This window comes from Myodes glareolus, chromosome 5 (genome assembly GCF_982192425.1).
Source record: "Myodes glareolus chromosome 5, mMyoGla1.1, whole genome shotgun sequence".
In the NCBI taxonomy this organism is placed as follows: domain Eukaryota; kingdom Metazoa; phylum Chordata; class Mammalia; order Rodentia; family Cricetidae; genus Myodes; species Myodes glareolus.
This window is the reverse complement of record NC_142030.1, coordinates 32,127,862-32,149,288: the sequence shown is the minus strand read 5'-3', so window position 1 is coordinate 32,149,288 and position 21,427 is coordinate 32,127,862. Positions and strand designations below refer to the sequence as shown.

Here is a 21,427-nt window from a genome sequence, read left to right as displayed (position 1 = left end):
TGACAAATAATCCACATGAACTAAACTTGAGGAAGACCTAGCAAATGACTGGCAGGGGCGAAAACCTGTCACACGCCAGGGCTAGAACAGCCACAGCTATGCAGACTTGAGACAGGATTCTAGCGGGAAGCCTCAGTACTTTGGCCCATCACCATCACCTCCCGTGAAACAGCTTAGGGGAGTTGGGAGAGGCATGTTAATGGGGTGATGGAGTGAAAAAGCTCGGAAGAGTTGAGGCACAGGCTAGAATTAGCAAGACACAACTGAGTCTCTCTCTCTCTCTCTCTCTCTCTCTCTCTCTCTCACACACACACACACACACACACACACACACACACACACCTGTAATCCTAGCACTAGAAGGCTGAATCAGGAGGATCAGGAGTTAGAGATCAGCCCGGGCCACCAGAGGGAGACTGTGAAACGCCAAGTGAAATGGTCAAGCTAAAGTATCAGATCAATTGCCAAAGTCCTGCTCACTGACAGCTTGACCAGGGATAAGGCATGGAAGGCAGAAGGAAGCAGTTTGCCCCTCTAGAGCAACAGTTCTCAACTAAGGTGACGCCCCCAGTCTCCAAGCATGTTGTGTGTTCTTACTGCTGTAAGGCTTGGGGACAGCAGATGGGGGCGTCATCAGAAAAGCAAGGTGGACAGGGCCCATGATTGATGCCAAACACCTTATAAGACCCCACCACCACCACCACCATGGCACACAGCTACCCAGGCCAAGGATGAATCCCTAAGGAAACACTGGTACAGGAGGAAGAAGCTGTGCTGTCAGAGCCTGGGCCCAGGGTCTGGTGAGGCAGTGTCCTGGATGAGAGGGGTTTGCTGTGCTCTGAGATTGACAGGTAAACACAGCTGGGCTTTCCTGGCCAGGCAGGGCACTCGCTTTGACGAGCAGGTCCTCTCTGGTCCTGACAGTTAATTCGATTTAGAAGACAAGGCTGACCCTGAGTGCTGGCAGTGCCTGGCCCACGAGGTCCAGGAAGACTACAGCATGTTCTGGGCTGTGAGTCTCTCAGCCAGGCAGGATAATGAGAGTTGAGCTGATTGCAGAGGCCCCCGTCATTAGCAAGGACCCACAAAGGGGGATGCAGACAGCATGACGGGCCCGTTGTTGCAGGGTCAGCCCACAGAATACTCAGAGCATCAGCTCAGCGAGGCGCCTGCGAGATAATTAACAGGGAATTGCCAGTCTCACCACGTGCTTTTCCAAGGTTGGTGCAGGGCAGCCTGGCCAGTTCCTAGGTGTTTGGCAGCCCCTAGCAAGCCTGTTCCTGCCTAGCATCCAGGGTTCTGGCAGCCCCAGCCCAGTTTTACCTGCTCTGGCACGATGGGTGTGGCCTGATTCTGCCCCAAACTGGGGTGTGACCACTAGGCCTGGGGCACCCTGAGACCCTACTTGCCCCTGGTTTCCCTGAGAGTACCCAAGCACCTGGTCTGGATAGAGGGACGGTTCTGAGCTCCTGATTCCTAATGCTCTGCTAGAAGCCAGGGATCTCAAGGACAAAGTGGCCTGTGGGGGGAAAAAAATCAGCCCTCCCTGTCTGATGAGGAAGAAGTCACATCCTTTAGGCAGATTTAAAGGCCAAATTGCCTCTTAGAGGTCCTACTCCCAGGGCTGGCACCACAGGAGGTTTTCAAGCAGACCCCAGGCCATCCCATTCCCGAAGGCACCTGCATGCTTACCTGTGCGACAGAGTGGGTTTCATGGAGCTCATGGAGTTGAGGGGGGGCTGCATGGGGAGTTTCCCAGGGGGGTCGTTCTGGCGGCTCTTCTGATGTCGGAGCAACAGCAGACGGCCAAGTTCTTCACACCAGGAGGACAGCAGGGCTGCAAAGACAGACAGACGGTCAGCGGGCACACTCGAGTCCCCACAGCACCCTTTCCAGACAGGGGTTTATGATGCTGGCTTTGTTCCTGGGAGATGGCCTCAGTGTTTTAAACCATGAAATGGGCTAAGGTTCTCTAAGAAAGAGCAGAAGCATCTGTTGCCAAGAGTCTACTAAAGGGACCAGTTGGGATGGTCTCCAGGTTAAGACGCACCAACAAAGAGTCCAGATAACAAAGAAGAGGGGTAGAGTCTAGGGAAAGAGGCCTTGAATGAGGGTGGACTTCTCAACATTTAGTGCTACCTGGCTTCTCACCACAGACACGTTAAAAATCGTACAGTACAGACACAATTTAGGGTTTTTTGGAGCTGAGGACCCAGGAGCATTCACTGGGCTCTCTGAAACTCCCAGCCAGAACGTTCCTATTGAACAGACAACAGCCTGTCACACACACGCACACACACTCTCTGCTGACCTCAATGCATAGAAGGATGAAAGGTTTCCATAGCAGAGGGTAGCAGTGTTTGTGTGTACGTGTGCGTGCTTGAGATGGTCCAGACAGCACATGCAAGAGCCTTTGCTACCAGACTGAACCAATGCTGGGGGAAAGAGGTTTCCTCTCATGCTCCCAATGGACCCACTCGGGACTAAAAGTCTCCTTAGATCCTTCCAGGATACAGCCAAGTTTAGGGAGGGAACACAGTAAGGCAGGGTTTATCACCACCTCTCTGCATGATCCTAGGGATCTCCCCTCCTCAAGCTTCAGATTGCTTGATGATATGTTTGTGTGTGTGTGGGGTGTGGGGTGGGGATGTTGATTCTTTGTCCTGTGGCTCAGGCATGCAAAGTCATTCACAACAATCACCAGAGAGTGGTGAGACAGATGTGTTCCTGCTCTGGAAGGAACCCTATAGAAGGCAGAATGCCTTTCCTCAGGCCAAACCACAGTTGGTCTTCTCCTGGATCCTCCCACCTTAATAAGGAACCTGTTCACTGCCAGCACTGGAGAAATATGCTCAAATACATAATGACCAGAAGGGCCTGTATCTCACACTGTCAGGCCCTGTCCAGGTCCTCCCTTAGCCCACAGCTCCAACGGGTCTCACTGAAGCTGCCAGGCACTTGGTCAGCTTGTTTGGCAAAAAAGTGCCCGACTGAGGAGGGAGGTGGGGCTGTAACTCTCAAGAGAGGGTTTCTCCCTCGGAGGCAGCTGATGTACCCTGCTCTGTGGTACCCTCACTGTCACGTGCACGAGGAGGAGAGTGAGTACAAGGGTAGCACCTTAGACCCATGGAGGAGAGAGAGTACATCTGCCCGGAAGCTGGTGAGGCTCCTAGTGGGTGCCCTGCACATACCAGACATGGCTAGAGGGAAAGCTGCCTATGCGGAAAGGCTCGGTCAGACACAAGTGCGTTTTCAGATTGCTCCATTCTTCTCCAGGCCCTGGTTCTGCTTCTTGCACAGGGTACCAGGCATCTGGAAGCTCATTTGCATGCCAAGCATGAGGCCAGAAAGGGTTGCAGCTCTAGAAGGCCTGCTGCCAGCACAAGGGATGGATGGAGATGGTGCTGCCTACAACCTGACTCACGATCCAAGCCCTGTTCCTCTGGGCACTAGCCAGGCCACTGTGGGATTCAGGGCTTTCCTTGGTTACTACAGGCTGCCCGACAGGTGAAGGGCAGCCTTGTCTACCTGTCCCCTGTCCCCTGTCCCAAGTAGGGAGGTTTCTGGAAAGATAATGAAGGTATAGGATTGGCCCTGGGAACTGGACAGCAGCAGGTGGGACATGTGTTAGCCACATTGTCACATGCCTGGAAAGCCACAATCCTGTGTCCAAGAGGGAAAGAGGATCCCACTCACCCTACCCTGGCTGAGAGCCTGGTGAGAACAGATGTGGAAAGCAGTTCCCTCGCGATGCGCAGGAGCAATGGAGATGTTTATGAGGGTGCAGATCAACGGAAGCCATTTGGAGACCAACACCACATGGAAATTTGCAGACAAAGAAGTGAATACGGGTCCATTTAGAGACAGGCCAGGCAGAAAAGGCCATGGGACAGAGGGACTCAGCCAGGTGGGGCTACGCACACTCTGGGAAGGCTACCTGCTTCCCTAAGAGTACTAGCTGGTGAAGCATACGGTCTCAGGATGGGCAGCAGAGACAGTTAAGGTCATAACTTGTACCCCTTCTCTGTGGTGAGTGCCACGCCCAGGTTAGCAAAGTCTCCTCTACCCGGAAACATCAGCAAGGAAGCCCAAATCCCTCCTCACCCTTTTACAAGGACAACTCGCTTGTTCTCACGGCAGCCGTTGGTCCACTGGCTGCAGATGTCACTTAGATTCAAGGCTACCCTCCCAGGGAGTTGAGGGTTTCGGGGGCTGCAGAAGAATGTGGAAAGGTGTTTGAGCACCCCTGCAGCCTTCTTGAGCTCCTTCAGTTTGGACTAGCCACATGGAGAGAGCCTTCGGCTCAGCAGAAACTAGGAACCAGAGGAGCAGAGGGAAGCAGAGGTTGACTCTAACTAGGAGTAGGGTCCACAAAGGCCTGTGACCTAAGACCTGGCACTCAGAGACATGGTAACAGTGGCACCCACTGCTTCCTCTGCTCCAGATGGAACCACAGCAGGGTCTGGCCTTTCTGATGGTAGAACAAGCTGCAACAGTCCCTACACATCCCTTCTTTGATATCCACCTGGTTCAGGCCTTGTACAACAACCAGGCACTGAGGTGGGTAGCCCTAGGAGTCAGTCAGCTCCCTCACTAGCTCATCAGAATACTACATCAGGTGTCCTTCCGGCTGATCTCCCCATGGAGCAGTGGGGACTGCTTTGGACTCAATCCAGATTTCAAACCATTTCCAAACTTTTTAACATAGCATACAAACACACATAATCCAATATATCTAAGATGATCAAAAGAGGGCTGGGGAGATGGCTCAAGGGCCAACGACTCGAGTTCCATCCCCGAGACCCACACGTTGGAAGGAGAGCTCCTGTCTTCTGACCTCCCCATGTGTATACCTCAGCAACCAGAGGCACGAGAGCCTGTCCACACATCTTTCTCTGCCTCTCTGCCTCTTTCTCTTTCTCTCTCTCTCTCTCTCTCTCTCTCTCTCTCTCTCTCTCTCTCTCACACACACACACACACACACGTATTAATAAATTTTTTTAAAAAAATTCATGGGACCTTTGGGATAAAGTGTCACCATGTAACTCTGGCAGACCCAATACTCACTATGTAGACCAGGCTGGCCTTGAATTCAAGTTCTGTCTGCCTCTGCTTCCTAAGTGCTGGAATCAGAGATGCAGGCCACCACTATGGCTCCCAACAAATACTAACCAGTATTTTATTGACAGGCTCCATTCCAATCCATTGTCACCTTATGGTGCCAAAGCGTCTGATCACTCACTTAAATTAATTTGACAAATGGCTGCTAAACACCTACTGAGTGTGGGGCTTCCTGCACTAGGTAAGGTCGTCTGTAAGCTAGGCGGCACCTCTATGCACACCTGCCCTGGCCTTAGGGGTCAGCTGTCCAGCTAGGATTCAAGGCCAGGGGCTTACACAATCTGGGACCAGAACAGTTCCACCTGACCCTATGTGACCTTGAGCTAAACAATCACCTACTCTCTTTTACTGTCACCGTGTCTAACACTAAGGCCCGCTCTTCAGGATCATGTTTCAATGACAGTGACATGGATAAAGTGTTTAAAACAGTAGCTGGGAGGGAGAGGGGGTCTGGGTAGCTTTGTGAGAGCCCCTGGGGCGCCTGTAAATGCACCCTGCTCAGTGAAGGCAGGAGACAGCCTTGGAAATGGAAGATGATCTCTCATTTCCTCGTTTTGGAGCCTATTTTGCCCAACAGGTTCCAGGTTCCCCTCTCTATATTTTAGTCTCCAAGACATGATTACATTCAGGTCTTTTGGCTTCTGCCTAGAAAATACTTTTTTGTCCTCCCTTGCAACACGGTGTTTCTCTGATGGTGGTCCCTTTAGGAGGTCCCTTCCAAAAGTGCTCCTGCAGTCCCCAGTGGGCACCAAGGGGGAGCAGGGGCTGAGAATACTGGCCCTGGAGTCGTGTGTCCTGCTGTTTTCCAGCTACAGGATACCATGTGGGCTGTGTATGAGCCCTCACGTTAGAGCTAGTTTCCAGTCTCTAAGATGGCCTGCCTGCTCCACACAGCAGCTCTGATCTCTGATATACCACATTCTCAGGAGAGTGCAAGTAGAAGCGGCGGGAATGGGAATGGGGTCGGAGGACCAAAGATTCCATAATGCATGTCAACTCTGGAAGAGCAGCCCTAACAACTTAACGCTCACCATGTAACCAGTGGGATAAACACACACTGAGGAACCAGACCACCACTGTGGGACACCTGGACAAGGTCACAGGCAGCTGTGGGGATGGTCTGAGTCAACACTCTCAAGTACAGGAAGACTGCAGGCGGATGGCTGGTGACCGGTTACTCACCAGATGATGATTAGCATCAGCCCCTACAGTTGACAGAGTGACAGCAAGGAAGACTCTGGGAGCCTTGGTGTGCCTGTCCACGTCTGATCCCAGGGCAGAGTGCAGACACAATGTCCTGGGTGGGTATGAGCTCCAGACACTCACGTGAGCTATGTGTGGGTAGACAGAGGCCTCAGGGCAGATGATGAAGCCATCTGTGCACTCAACACGGGCTCTGCATGTGGCCCTGAGCTGCCAAGGGGTAGAGGGAGGACAGCGGGTGTCCTGCTGCGAGACAGGAAGTGACGGGCAGTTTTCTACTCAGGTGCAGCTGTGCCTCTTCAGCTGACACAGACACCTATGGCCCCAGAAGAAAGGCATTTCTGCTTCCCCAGTGTCTCTGAGGACAGAGCTAGGTTTCTCTATGCCAGTGGTACTGGGGAGTAGAATAAGGTGGCGTGCCCACTGACTAGGAGGACTGAAAGAATACTGAGAAAAAATATAGGGGTTGCCAAATATAGGGGTTCTAGGAAGCAGGTCTGAGAGAGTTATGGAAGAGCCAGGTTCTCCACACCTGCCCCTTCAAGATATTTCTTGAAACAATTCTCACAAGCAGGCACCACCATAATGTCCTTTAGGGCAAAGAAAAGTGGAAGCAGTGCGGTGGCAAGGCAGGCTGAAGTGCAGAGGCTGAGCTCCCTGAGTTCCTGGAGACAGGGACAGGCTCCTATTTGCTTCTGCATCTGCACCTCCCAGCAGAGATCCGGGTGGGGCAGAAGCAGCAAGGCTCTAATTTGGGAACTGCTTGGACACCTGGTATGGGTGGAGCTTCAGAGACCAGGCCTTAGGGGCCAACGATGGGATCCTGTTGGGGTAGAAGACAGCAGAAGCTGGGTTCTAGCATCTAAGAGAGTGCCCCTCACTAGGTTGGGCTTGGACTTTAAATGGAGTAAAAAACTAGAGGCATCCAAGATGGTCAAATGGAAACAGGTCCCTGGGCAGCCAAGCAGGGAGGTAATGAACACAGGCCTGGGATGCTCAGTGCCTATAAGATCTAAGAACTGGAAAAGACCAAATGTAGGGAGGTGCTGGGCCTGAGAGGCAGGCTGGAGGTAGACCTAGAGGTAAGATCCAAAAAGAAGCCTTATCCAATATCCAACCCCACCAGAGAATGCGGGGTGAAACAAGGGAACTCCGAGGAGCACGAAGCAGCTCCAGAGCTAGAAGGCAGCTGGGAAGGAGAGGGCTGTGTATGTGTGCATGGGGCAGCAGGGATAGGAGGGGTGGCTTCTAGGACCTAGGACACCCAGAAAGGACTTGGAAATGGCCAGGAAGAGGCCTGTAAGACACAGGAGACTCCTTCTCCACACATCATACCCTAGGAAGGGTTATTACTCCAATAAATACCTTAGTCATGCACTTTAGATGCTCAGGGGACCATGACACAGCAGCAGGATGAGCTAGGGCACTTCCTGTTGAGTCAGAGGCAGGAGATCTCCCACCAACACATCCATTCCAGTCCCAGGAGCACCTCAGGAATACGTACCACTGCCCGGTGCAGCCGACTGTCTCGGCAGCCTGTTCTCTTCGCACCTTGCCTAGTCCAAGCCCAGCAATGAATTACAACAGGACCACCCACCATGTGTCTGTCTCCCGACTTGCCTGTCACCAACCTACCCTGCTCTGGGTAGTCAGGACAAGCTCAATGGAAGCAGATGGGACCATGTCTACAGGCTAGACACGGGATTAGAGGGGCTCACCTCCACAGTCCCGGCATTCGGTATTGCAGTTAGTAAGAACGACACAGCTAACACATGACTAACAGGTTGCAGTGAGTCACAGAGAGAAAGAGCTCAGGATATGAGAATATGGGAGACGGTCAGTCAGCACGCACTGCATCTGAGACGCAGACAATTGCAAGGCCCCTAGCTGCAATCCGATCTCAACGGCACTGTCAACCATATAAAACCTACTGTAGAGAGAGTCCGCTGACACATTTCATGACAGGGTACAGGGTAACGAGACTAAATGTAGGCAGCTTACGGAAACAGCAGTGTAGGTGACTTAGGGACAACTGCCACTCTTGTGTCACCTGTCATGGAGCCGGTACTAGTGCTCACGGTGTCCATACATCTCCCATGAGGTAACCATGAGAAGAAAGACAACCTCTGGTCCCTCTAGACGGGGCCCAGTCACACTCTCACATCCTCCTCCTTCACCTCCCAAGCACAAGGTCCTGGTCCCACGACTGGGGCCTGTGGGAACCTCCTGCTTGTGCCAAGCACTCTAGAACTCACCAGGAATACATAGGCCTGGGCACACCCCTTTCATTTATGTATTTATTATTAACAATAATAAATAACAATATATTGGTAATATATTATTATTGTAAAATAGGAGGCAGTAAGAATTCAGGGCTAAAGATGATTCCGAGGCTCCGAGGTTAAGAACAGTGGCTGCTCTTCCAGAGGACTCAGGTTTAATTCCCAGTACCCACATGGCAGCTCACAACTGTTTGAAACTCCAGTCCAGGGAATTTGACACCTTCACACAGACGTGCAGGCAAAACACCAGTGAACATTTTTCGTGTGTGTGTGTGTGTGTGTGTGTGTGTATGAGTCTATTCATCTTAAAAATAAAAAGAATTCCTCTTTTTCACTGGTCTGGTCTGAGGAGCCCCAACACAAATAGATCAGACTTTGGATGCTCGCATACCAAGTCTCCTCCCTCCTGAGACAAGAACTAAACAAGCTCACACACAAATGTAGATACCATGCTGGTAATCAGAGCATGCTGCAGGCTACATTGAGGGATTTCCCCTGCTGCCCTCCTCTGCAGGCTTCCCAGTGCCGAGACACCTGGCAAATGGAGAATGGACCTGGTCCGTTGTGGGTCTGTCTTTCCCAAACTCTAGGAGAATCATACAAATGTACCTAAATCCTAAAATGTTTCCACCTGGCACCTTTTTTGCTTGATGTTCTCTGGGGTGGGCAGTGCCATCTCTGGCACTCAACAATGTCCACATCCAGTGTTTCTCTGCAAGCCCTCTCTCCACCTTGACACTGACCTACCTACCCTGCTCCTGTGTCCAAGTGCCAGGGGGCCAGGCTGTCGAGGTCCACCCTCTGCAGGGGTATTGAGCATAGGGGCTAGAGCAGACTACAGTTACCCTCTCTGTACAAGCCAGCTTGGGAAGGTCCTCAGAGTCACCCAACTGTGCCCTGAAGGAGGCAGGAGAGCGACAGGAGCCAGGTCTCTGCCCCCAGTGGAGCCACACAACAGGACTTGTATCCAGGAGAACAACAGAGATGTCCACGGAATTGTCACTCTGCCTACTTGCCACGGGACTGATGAGCTGTTTCCTGCTGGCTTCTGGAGTCCTCCTCTGCTGGGTGCCCCAGAAATGGAGAAATGGCCCCATTCCCTGCCCTAGGAGGAACCCACAAAGGAAACACGTGACCATGAGAGGAGATCCTAGTCTCAGACTGGGGCAGGTTGCTCTGAGTCACTGACACGGTAATGCAGCCATAGGGCCCTACAGGTACACCTGTCTATAAGTCAGGTGGCCATCTGACCTTGCTCACCCTACTGTGGATGATGAAGATCTGCCCAGGGACATGAGGGTACAGAGTCAACGTCCCCTTTCCTAGCTACTTGGCACCCTTATCTTCACCCACACATCCCATGCCTCAAGAGCTGCCCAAGACAATACTGTACTGGGGGAAGAGAATGGGGGGTTGGTGGATTCAAACAGGACACAGAACCACAGGACAGTGGTTCTGCCATTGGGGCACAGGGTCTCCCTTTTATGTCCCTGGGCTGTGACAGCATATCTGAGAGCAGATCTGTCACCAGAAGACGCGATGATTCCAGTTTCTCATCTGAGCTCAGTTTGATACTCACTTCCTGTGTGGCCTTGAGTCTCTGCCCTGTCTAAGCTCCATGGAAGAGTCCAGGAAGGCATGTGGGTGGGTGGGAAGGGCTCTGCAGCTGTAGCAAAGGGGCCAGGACTTTTCCACGGTCACAGGGGGCTGACAACAGTCCCTGACTTTCTGTGGGGGAAGCTCTCCTGAGGCATTGCCACACTGCTGCCCCGCCCTTCTCAGAAGGGTGTTGTCCTGAGCTTCAACTGCTTCTGGTTTTCCCAGATCATTCTCACCTTCTGCTCCCTGCTCTGCCAGCCCCATCATTGTGTGGTAAGAAGGGCAAAACCAGGGGAGGCTGCCTGTTGGCACACTGGCTGGGAACACTTCCATCTGCCCCCCTCCTTATAGGAGCTTGGGTCTCACAGACAAGGGCTGGCTAGGTCTGGTGTGCAGCCTGCCTGGGACGTGCACACGTGCACATTAGTTTCCCCGACTCCTCAGGCTGGGTAGGTGTGTGCTTAAATGATCTCGTGGTCTGGCCCAGCCTAGGGTAACTTCAGGCTACTCCCCCCGCCCCCACCCCCGCCTCCAGAACACTCCTGCTCACTCCCACCCCCTCTTCCCAAGGGCTCTATGGTTGGCAGAAGCTAGAGTCCTAAGGCATGTGAACACACCCTGGGAACTGAACTCTGGGAGACCTTGGAGCCCGCAAGGCTGATTCCCAAACCGGTTTGGCTGTTCCTTGCCGTGTGGAGGCTGTCCTGGCTGAGCAAGAGGGGACCCAAGGAGATTCTAGATGAGTTGGGCCTCAGAAAAAGCCTAGTGAGAAAAGTGCCCCGCCTACCGTTCACTACCACAGGACTAGCCAGTATAATTCGGACTCAGATGCTGGCACTTGAGTGCAAAGTCAAGAGTGTGTTTTCATCAGGAAGAGAGAGTCCTACCCTGAAGTTGGTCCCCCATTTCTGCAAAGTATTGTGGACCCGAGGATGGGCTTGGGCTGGGATGTGGGCTGAGAAGAGCTGGCAGGGTGCCACCTCTAGAGACTCCGGTCCTCCCACAGATCCTCCTGTGGGTGGACAGCTACAGCTCCTATTCAGAAGTCAGAAGACTGACTCAGGCCACAGCTTAGTGTGTGGCAGGCTGTGTGTGACCTTTGTCATCTTAGGCTGTAGGAAGGGACATTTGTTGGTTAGGGGTTGCAGACCACTACAGTGGGAAATGAAAGAGCATTGATAACAAACAAAGCAAGACCAAGGAGAAGGTTTAGTGGGTAAGGGCGCTTGGTGCCAAGCTGAACAACTTGAGTTTGAATCCCAGGACCCGAGTGGTGGAAGGAGAGAAATGGTTCCCACGAGTTGTTCTTTGATCTCCACACACAAACATATAAAGGCAAATGGTAAAACAAAAAAGATAACAGGCCACGCCTTTAGTCCTAATGCACAGGAGGCACTGGCAGAGGCAGGCCAATTTCTCTAAGTTCAAGGCCAGCCTGGTCTACATAGCAAATTTCAGGGCAGCCAGTGCTATACAGTGAGACTTTACCTCAAAAGCAAAACAACAATACTGCAAAGGCTGGGGATAAGCACCTCAGCAGTAGAACCCTTGCCTAACACGCCTGGAATGCTGGACTCAATCCTTAGTACCACAAACAAACGAACAGACACAGCAAGTGTGCAGCAGAGGGGAGGGGACCTGAGGAGGTCTTTTCTTCAGAGCCTTGAGTCTCTGGCCATAACAGACAGGCCAGGGTGCACTGTGCCTGCTCTCTACATCCTGGGAGGACGTGGGTTCCACCAGAGCAGATCTCTTTGGTGCTCAAGGACGTATCAGTATCCCTGAATGGCTATCAAGGAATACCCCCCGGCCCCCGCGGTCCTTGCAACTGCTTCTTGCCCCAAGGAGTACCTGAATGAGTCAAAGGTAGCCCAGGGGCCGTGCGATGGTAAGGGGATGAAGTCAGCTGGCTTGGGAGACTAAGAGGCTCTCCTCACACTGGCTGGGCAGGGTCTATGAACTGAGAAAGGAGTCCCATTTTCCTGTGCCTGGAGCTGCAGGTGGGCCTCACTGCAGCAGGTCCAGCCTCAAGATCCATTTCCTTTCTGCACATGCTTTCTCCTGCAGGCTAACCAGCAACTACCTCAACCTCAGCCTCAGGGAACTGTGGGGGGAAGGGTTGGGGGACCCGCGAAGGAAATGCTATGGGAGTCTATTTTCCCCCAATCTCTGAGACATCTCAGGGAGCTCAAGGGCTGGCTCCTCTAGGTAACAGGCTGGAGTGTGTCCCAATTCTTCTGTAGCCAGCACAGCACCCCAGTTCTCAACACACCAGTAGCTGGACGGTAACAGATCACACGTGTGTGCTGAGCAGCCTGGCTGTGCACTGCGTCAAAACCTAGGGAAGCCAACAGTCAGAGACCTCACCATGGTAAAGCTCACGACACCACCACAGAGGGCATCTGGGGCGACTAAGCCTTGGGGAGCTATCACCTCACAGAAAGCGTGTTTCTACAAAGGAGCAATCCAGGCAGTTCCCCAAACTCAGGGGGCATGGGGCATGGGGCCAGGTGCAGGCGGGACAAGGTTTGGCAGCACTTCCCAGGCTGACCCACACCCTTCACTACGGGCTTTGGGCTGACGCAAGGAACATCTGAAAACCGGAACCTGTACTACCATCTGCCTCAGACCCCTCGCCTTCCACCCATCATTCCCTGCTTCCCCAGCTGCCTGACTGGTTAAAAGTTCTAGACTTTTAGGATCTTGGCAAAAAAAAAAAAAAAAAAAAAAAATAACCAGATGGCCTCCTCCCTCCAACTTCGAGCTAGGGAATCATTTCTGGGACAGCACAGGTGCCATTTTTTCCCCCTTTGGATGCCTCATAGTCCAGGGGCTCTAAAAACAGCAAGCAGGGGTGGGTAGAGACTTCTTCCTGCCCAGTCTTCAAGTGAGTTCTCCACTCAGAACTCGGCGGCTGGGGCTGTCTTCCTACTCACCAACTGAAAGCAGTTTCACTTCTAGTCCCTCCCTGACTGCCTCTTCTACGCCATTTCTGAGAAAGCCTGACGTAATGCTGGATGGGACTGGAGAATAACCCGTGCCTGTCTGTGACGGCCTCCTCTCCAGGTGCCCATCAAAGCTGGCAGGTAGCTAATCTGCTGCAGGAAAACACCACATTGATCTCTTTATGTCACTGGCTCTTCCCTCTAAACCTTAGGGGTCCCTTTTACATCCTAGAGAAACATTCCAGAACATGTTTCAGAATGCCAACTACCTGCTTAGTCATAGACACACAGGGTTTTAGACAGATGCTATCTAAAGCAAACCCAAAAGACACTCTTTGTATCACATACTGGAGGGTGGGGCGGGCAGACTTTGATATAATTCTGTGTGGGTTTCTTTAAATGTCCACTCATCTTGTTGTAGTAGAAGTAATTCTATTGATGCCCAGGGCTTCCTGGCTACTCCCATCACTCAGCATGTAATACACCAATATGTCCTGGACAGAAGTCCCAAAGCAGGACTGAACCATCTGGATCTCCAGGCCAGACATCCTTTGGGTCTAATCCTTAGAATCATCTCGAAGGCTGGTTACAAGTGCTAGACTTCACGCCTGGTGGGGGTCTCTGATCCAGATCCAGAGCTGAAAAATGTGTTGTTCCACCAGGTCATGGTGATGCTGATGTTGTCTGGTCTCTTTGAGAAGCACTGCCCGGCCAAAGGCGTGGCTAAGCTCAGAGCTGGGTGCTGTGAAATGTTTGTTCCCTCAAAGGCTTCAGGAATGGATTTGAGAGACCCATCTTTCTCCCTTTCACTGAAGAACGTTCAGGAGCTCTCAGGGCCAGCACTGTGAGCTCAGCAAATGCTCTCTTGAATTGCTGCTAACCTCCCCTTACCTTTGTATCCTGGACTGCAGAGGTTTGACTTCAGACTCTCAGAAAAAGAATCCTAGGCTGGGTACAGGAGTGGGTGGATTCCTGGTTTTATCACAGAGTTTGGAGCAAGGCCCAGGTGAGGTATGCACCTGCCTCACTTGGAGGTGAGTGATCTTTCTGTCGACACAGGTATGCTAGAAGCATACAGAACTACAGGTAGAGAAACTGACTCAGGTCGGGTCCTATTCTAGTGACCCTGCCTGAGCGGTCTGATTGAAGCTTCTCTATCTGGAAACCTTGGGTCCGCACTCAGCAGCTCTCAGTGCCGCCGTCACCAGCTGGTGGCTTGCTTGAGTGACACTGAGTGCTCTGTACCTTGTGGCTAGCATCCCAGGGTAGCCATAAGGGCTGAGTCAGCTGCAGGATCTCAGGTAAACCCCAGGTAAGGTAGGACTTGATGGGGGAGGGCAGGCACAAGACAGACAGCAGCCTGGACCATCTGCTGTTCAGTCCCAGCTCCTGATTTCTCTTCCAGAGCCTCTGGAGGAGGCAACCGTCATTTGTTTAGGCCTCTGCAGTGTTTAATCACCACACAACACTCCCGCAACCTCTCCAGCTCCTGCTCTTTCCCTGCAGGAAACAGGGTTTGCCTTCTGCCTCTGATGGACGCCATGAAAAATTAAGAGAGCTCGAGGCGAAAGAGAGATGAAAACACTGTGGCAGGAGAGGCTGGGGCTGCACAGCCAGCTGGCCAAGCTGAGCGAGGCCTGAGGGGTCGGTCTGACCAGATAATCAGCAACCCAGCAAAGCCACGGGGTCATGGATGGTGGTCAGCAGGCTGGTGTAAGTCCAGTTACCCTTAGGGAGTCAGAGTTCCCAGTCTGGGCTATCCTGGGATCCTGAACCCAGGGAGATCCTGAGGATGAGAATAGTTTCTTTCTCTGACCTTAAAAGAGCCAGGTCATACAGACAAGTGCCCTCAGAAGGCTAGCAGCATATGCTAGACAGGAACCAGCACATCCTTCTCTCCTTTGTCCTGACGGTCCTGGGAACCAGTGAGCACTATGTCTATTCTCCTGGCCCCCAGAGACACTGAGGGACTTGCCAAAGGACAACTAGCAAGAGCAAATGACAGGGGAAATCTATTCTCTTTGAAGGAGAAAAACGACCTTTTATTTACAAAGTCCACGAATACATGCTCCTTACAGAGCAGACATTTGTAAAGGCAGCGAGAGGGAACAGACTGCAGACCCCACAGTTCTCCCAATACCTGATCGTAGCGGACAGAGTTGTCATCTGAAACCACCCCCCATTTCCTCTCATCAGGGGACCACTGCTCCTGGAGGCTTTTGGGTATTTTTTTTTCCCTTGCAGGGCTTTTCTATCATAGACTCACAGCGAAACTTTTTAACATCACACAAACTTTCATTTTGGGGTGCTCCTTTACCAACTCTAGCCAGGGCTCCCTCCCAGCCACTGGACTCACCGCCTGGCAGCCTTGTTTCACTGCTCTGAGCTCTGGTTACCTGCTACTTAAAAAAATCTTCTTAGCTGGCTCTGCAGTCCCCACTTGGAATAACACCAAGGTTTCTCTGTGTGGCTTCCACCACCCTTGTAGTGACTGGGCGACAAACACTGAAGCTGTGTGAATCCCCTTTCAATGGGAATTTCAGAGCAAAGACACTGTCAATTCGCACAGGGCAGGACACTGTTTTCTATGCTCTATACTTTGTCTCTTTCAAGGACCCAACCTTGGGACTCCACTATAATCCCTGCCTCACACCACAGTATGTATGGGGTGTGTGTATGTGTGTGTGTGTGTGTGTGTGTGTGTGTGAACAATACATTGTCCAGATGGTGAGACAGGAAGACTCCATGATCTGAGGGTCAGGGAAGACTCTCAGGGAGGGTTCCTTGCACTAATGGAAAATGGACCAATTGTCAGACTGTATGGAGAAAAATTATCACTGAAATACCCCATTAAGAAGTGAGAAGGAAGCTGAGTGTGATGACATATGCTTTTTATTCCAGCACCCAGGAGGGAGAGGCAGGTGGACCTCGTGAGTTCTAAGACAGCCTGGTCTATATGGTGAGTTCCAGGAGAGTTAGTGCTATAAAAGAATTGAAAGGGGGGGTAGAGGAAGGGAGGGAGGGAGGCAGACACAGACAGAAGATCAGCTGGTTGAAGTAAAGGGACGAGTCTTGAGACAGAAGACTGGAGCCCAGGTTGAAGGGCATGGCTCCCCAAGACTGCAATAACTCAGAATGGCTTCTGAGAAAAAGTAGCCTCCTCTTCAACCACCTCGAAGACAGAAAGAGCCCAAGCCCCACTTCCCTGCTCCATGCAGAGATAACCAAGAAGAAGAAACGGGCTCAGGAGCCCAGTGGGACTTTGGGAAGTTTGGCTTGACGGGGCAACAGCATTTAGCAAAGCTCACATCATCCATCACTTGGGCCCAGCCATTTAGATACCGGGCATTTGATTAAACTAATGTGGGCGGCTGGGGCGAGGCATGGCTGGGCGCTTCCTACCCTGGCCTACAAATTAAACCGTCACACACAATCCGATTACCTTGACTGCCACATTTATCTTGAGAAAGGGGACATCCATCACTCCTCAGCGGCTGGCTCTACCCGCCCCACGTTAATTCCGTCAGTGGGGGGGGGGAGTCAAGTTTGTCCCAAAATTGCATCAGGTTATGTTTACTCAGTCATTCGTTCGACATGGGTTCAAAACCTACTTGCCTCAAATTTCCCAGGAAGAAAATGCAGGCTTTGCCTTCGGGGAGCCCACTAAAGCTTCACGGCAGGGGAAGGATCTATGCTGATCAAAAGGCAGAGTGCAGCCAGCAGACCTGTCTGTGCCCTAGCCTGCCTCTAGCTGAGACTGCCTATGGCATGTCACCACCTTGTCTTCAACGACATACTTGGGGAATAACATAGCACAGCACTGCCATGAAATTTCCCCAATGGTGGAAATGTTCTAGATCTATCTATACAACCAAGATCTTGCCTACAACCAAGAGGCAGAGCCATAAGTGGCTGTGGAATACTTCACCTGAGGCCCCACAATGGAGGAAATGTTGAGCTCAGTCTCATTTAAGTTTAATTCACCAAATTCAAGTGTCAATGGCCACCTGGGGTCCCTGCCTCCAGTTGCTCAGCACAGACCTAGCAGCTACTGGGAAGAGCAAACTCAGTCCTGAGCATGCCCAGTGCAGAACATGTCCCAGGACAAATGCTCTCAAAGCCTGGATTCCTCCCTTTAGGATGGGATCTCAGGCTTTGTTATCTGTTATTTGTTTTTTTGTTATTTGTTATTTGTTTTTTGTTATCTGAAGAGCCTAGAACAGGCACACTCACTCCCCGGTCATATAAAAAGACAGTACAAGCCTAACCGTGGTGGAGGTAGCACTCCATTTTAAGTACAGATCTGTATCTTTGAGCCCCAACTCCCATTGACACCTGGCCCTCGAGACAGTCAGCAGGAATAGAGGCGAAGTGCACTGTGCATAGAGGCCACACAGCCAAACTTTCAATGCCAGAACAAAGCAGGCGGTGGCCCCCTCTCCACCTCCAGCCTGCCCTAGCCCCGCAGGGCAAGGCTTTACAGATCTGGACAGAGATGGAGAAGCCACCACCACGTCTGGTAGTGCAAAGTCCAGATGGGACACCATCCTGAGGCTTTGCAAGAACTCACAGAGAACAGGTTGCTGCTGGCTTCTCAGGTACCAGTGAGTCCAGCTCACTGGCAGGTAGGTGGGGCTCAAAGCAGAGAAGATTAACAAGGACCAGAGGGCTGCTAGGAAGTCTGGAAGGGTGGAAGACTGACCCTCAGTCTGCACCCGGGGAAAGTCACTATTCTTTCATGAACCGGGGTGACGGAACTGGCATGAAAGAGCAAGTGTATATTCGCTATTGAGAACTGTCCGAGGTCATGGGCAGGTCAGGCACCACTGCCTGCCCTCAGCAGGCCTGGAGGGATGGCAGCTAGGGACAAGCTATAAAGAATGCCAGCCTGATGACCCCACTCCCCACTTAGAAGGACTATATAGCCTGGACCAACCCACCTCATCCAGCAGCTTTTAGAACCCTAAACCAGGGCGCAGTCACAAGTATGCTCGAACCCTCCTGTGAAGATCAGACAAGATGTGCCAAGCAGTCACTGCCTGGGACTACTAATCACAGGCAGGCTGTTCTTGAGTCCTGGGAGCTTCAATGTAGTCTGATATCCTAGGGAGAGTATGTGTGTGCTCACACACAGCACACACACACAACTGGAGATGAACAGTACACACACACAGACAGACAGACACACACACACACAGAGCTGGAGATTAACAGCACACACAGAGACACATACTGCTGGAGATTAATAGTACATGCACACACAGACACACACAGAGCTGGAGATTAACAGTACACGCAGCAACACCCCCCCACACACACCCACACCCACCTGAAGATTAACAGTCCAGACTTAGACCTAAAGGCATCTCATAGTCAGAGACTTCTTATAAACCACAGACAGAAAAGGAACAGGCTTTAACTATTGAGGGGCAGCCTGCAAGCCACACCTCCGGATGGCTGCCCTAGATGGGATGTGGGAGGCGCCTGGACAGAGTCCACCACTGGGTTAGGAGAAAGAGAAGGAAGGATAAGACAGGTTGGAAGAGCCTAGGGAGAGGGGCTGACCTGGACAAGCCGCAGGTGGAAAGGGTGCCGGGGAGAGTTATTTCTGAGAAAGGTCCCAGAATCCCCCTCCCACAAGGCTCACTTCTTTATATCATCCCAATTTCAAGGAATACTTAGTCACTCACACATTGGTATAAACTGTTTTACAACTAATTGTGCTAACGCAGGCAAGGAGCAGTGGTTGAAGGAGGAAAATTGGGTGTGGAAAAAAAAAATGACAGGTAGCTCTCCCTATACTTAATTTTCAAGAAGCCGAGGGAGCACCCCAGCGGAGACCCTCTACTACCAGGACCACCAGAATTCTCTCACCCCTCCCCAAAGTGCCAACACTCCTTTGTTGCCACTTAAACCAATTTGAGGGTAATTCTGCAGGCAATTGTCTTCCGATTTACAACACAGCTCTGTGATTGCATCCAGGCTGATGGTTCAGGCCGTAATTGTATGGTAATCACTTCTGTTTATGATCGATGCGGAAATCACTATTGTTTTCCAGCAGGCTTGTTAAATCTAAGAAATGCAGAGGTGGGGAGGGGGGTTTACTTCTGAGTTGGAGCCTGGGGAAGATGAAATTAAGTGGTGCAGTCCAGTGTGGGGGAAGGTGGTTCGGAGACACCCTGGCCTCAGAAGCATAGGCAGAGATAGGCAGAACACATGGAGGAACGAGCTGACACAAGGTGTCCCTCTTGGGGCAGTTTTAGAACTGGTCTGAGACTCAGATCCAAACAGAGACGTCCAGAAGGACTCCGTAGTCATACAGCAAAAGGTGAAGACAGGGATCCACTGGAAGGCTCTTTGTCACACCCATCCCCATATCTGTATGTATGAGCCCTACAGAGAGGCTGAGGACAATGCAAATGCCAGGCAGCAGGTGGGAGACTGGCTGCCCTCAGTTTGGAGCCTATACTTTCTCTATCCTAGGCCCACATGCTTTCTTCTTGCCCTTGCCCTGAGATCGCCTACCTGCTGTCTGAAACAAGGTGGCAGATGGCACCTGGGGGTCCAGATGTCAGGAACAGGGCAGTGTTGTGAGCTGAGCTGCTGTTTGGGGGCACAAAGGGAGCTGCCCACCTGGTGGGTAGAAACCTGAACCTCCCAGAGGCCACAGAGAAAAGATCTGAGCTGGATGGGGGGTAGGGGGCAATGCCTTCTACGGCCGTAGTAGACACCTTGAGGCACAGAAGGATGGAACCAAGCTAGGCTGGAGGCCAACAAACCTGCAGGGCATGAGCAGGCACCAGCTGTCTTGAACAGCTCAGGCAAACCTGGATGTTGCAGGCTAAGCTTGGCTGCCTGGCATTTGGTTTGATAAATGCATACCCTTCTTCCCAAGCAAGAATGGATGAGACCATGGGACCCAGGGCTGAAAATTGGGACAGGAAGGCACACTAGGTTCTAAAGCTATCAAGCCTCCTCTGAGGGGCCTTTCTTACCTACTGGACCTCATGGCACCATGTCATCATTCTTAATAACCCTAGACCTGGTTCTAGGTGTGGCCCTGGTTCAGTTTAACTTTGGGTAAGAGGGGTAGGCTGCTTCCTCTTGGCTCCAGCAGTGAATCTCAGTAACTTCCTAGCTGGAAAGAAGCGCTTTCACCAGATTAATCAGTGACAGCCTGGCTCAAGGCCATCCCGGCCTTGGTCTGTGGCTTTCCTCACAGCCTGAGTGCTAGGCTCTACTTGTGTCCTGCACCATCAAAACAAAGGCAGCCGGGGCCCTGAGATCATGGGCAATATATCTGATTTGTGTATGTGTAATGTTGGGGATGTTGGGCATGAATGCTCTACCAGTGAGCTATATCCCAGCTCTCATTAACGTTTACTTAAATGTATTGCAAGCAACTATTTCAGTCCATTCTTGAATGAAGAGGGTCATCCCCAGAGCCCTTCAGACTCTCTTGGGGTTCAGATCCTGAATTTGCTCCCACTTAGTCCTCCCTAAGCCATCCCACCTATCCTGTACCAATCTGAGCCTGTGTGTGTGTGCACGCGTGTATGTGCATTTGTGTTATGTTTCTGTGTGTTTCTGGTTGCCTTTCAGAGCACACTAGGGCATGGCACAGCATCCCAGAAAATCCTAGAAGTAGAATGAATGTTCTCCATTGCACTTCTAAGAACCATCTTAAGAAAACAGGCTACTTCTTCCCCAGAGACTTGATTTTCTGAACTATGTCAAACCAAGTCATAGTTACTTAACATTCAAAACAAAATCAGTTTAAAAACCAGAATTGAAGCTACAATTATGTTTCCTAAATGGAGAGGCAAAACTTAAGGGGGAGAAGCAGTGTATCTTCTGTTTTTGTTTTCTTTGGAGGTTAGGGTGCATTTGCGTGTGAAAGTAGCACGTGCTTGGCTGTGTGTAAATGCTGTGCATGCGTGCACATGTGCACATGCATGCACACAGGCCATGTTAGATATAATGCCATGAGTCCCTCTTTTGGGGTCATGGTGTCATCTTTCCCTGAGTACTAGGGTTCCGAAACAATGCCAGAGCCTAGTGAAAATTCTGTTGTCTGGATTTCCAGTTATTTGAAGCACTTCCAGCAAAGAGGAGATGGGCTTGCAAGGGTCTGCTGACGGTGCAGAAGACGCAGTCCGCGAAAGGAGAAAGCTAGAGAGCTTGTCTCAGCTCCACCTGACATTCCACGTTCCTGGCGCCACGTGCCCCATTAGTTCACAGAATAAATACCTCCTTTGCTGGCGGGAGAGGGCAACA

General features: G+C 51.6%; 1 protein-coding gene across 6 annotated transcripts in view; it reads right to left on the bottom strand.

Moving 5' to 3' along the window:
• Zmiz1 (zinc finger MIZ-type containing 1) overlaps positions 1–21,427 on the bottom strand; it is a 202,740-nt gene that overhangs the window by 30,767 nt on the left and 150,546 nt on the right. For all 6 annotated transcript variants that reach the window (XM_087906214.1, XM_087906211.1, XM_087906212.1 and 3 more), the window contains one exon: positions 1,693–1,837. In XM_087906214.1, coding sequence (XP_087762340.1) covers positions 1,693–1,837 — 145 coding nt within the window. The remainder of the gene's footprint in view (positions 1–1,692; positions 1,838–21,427) is intronic.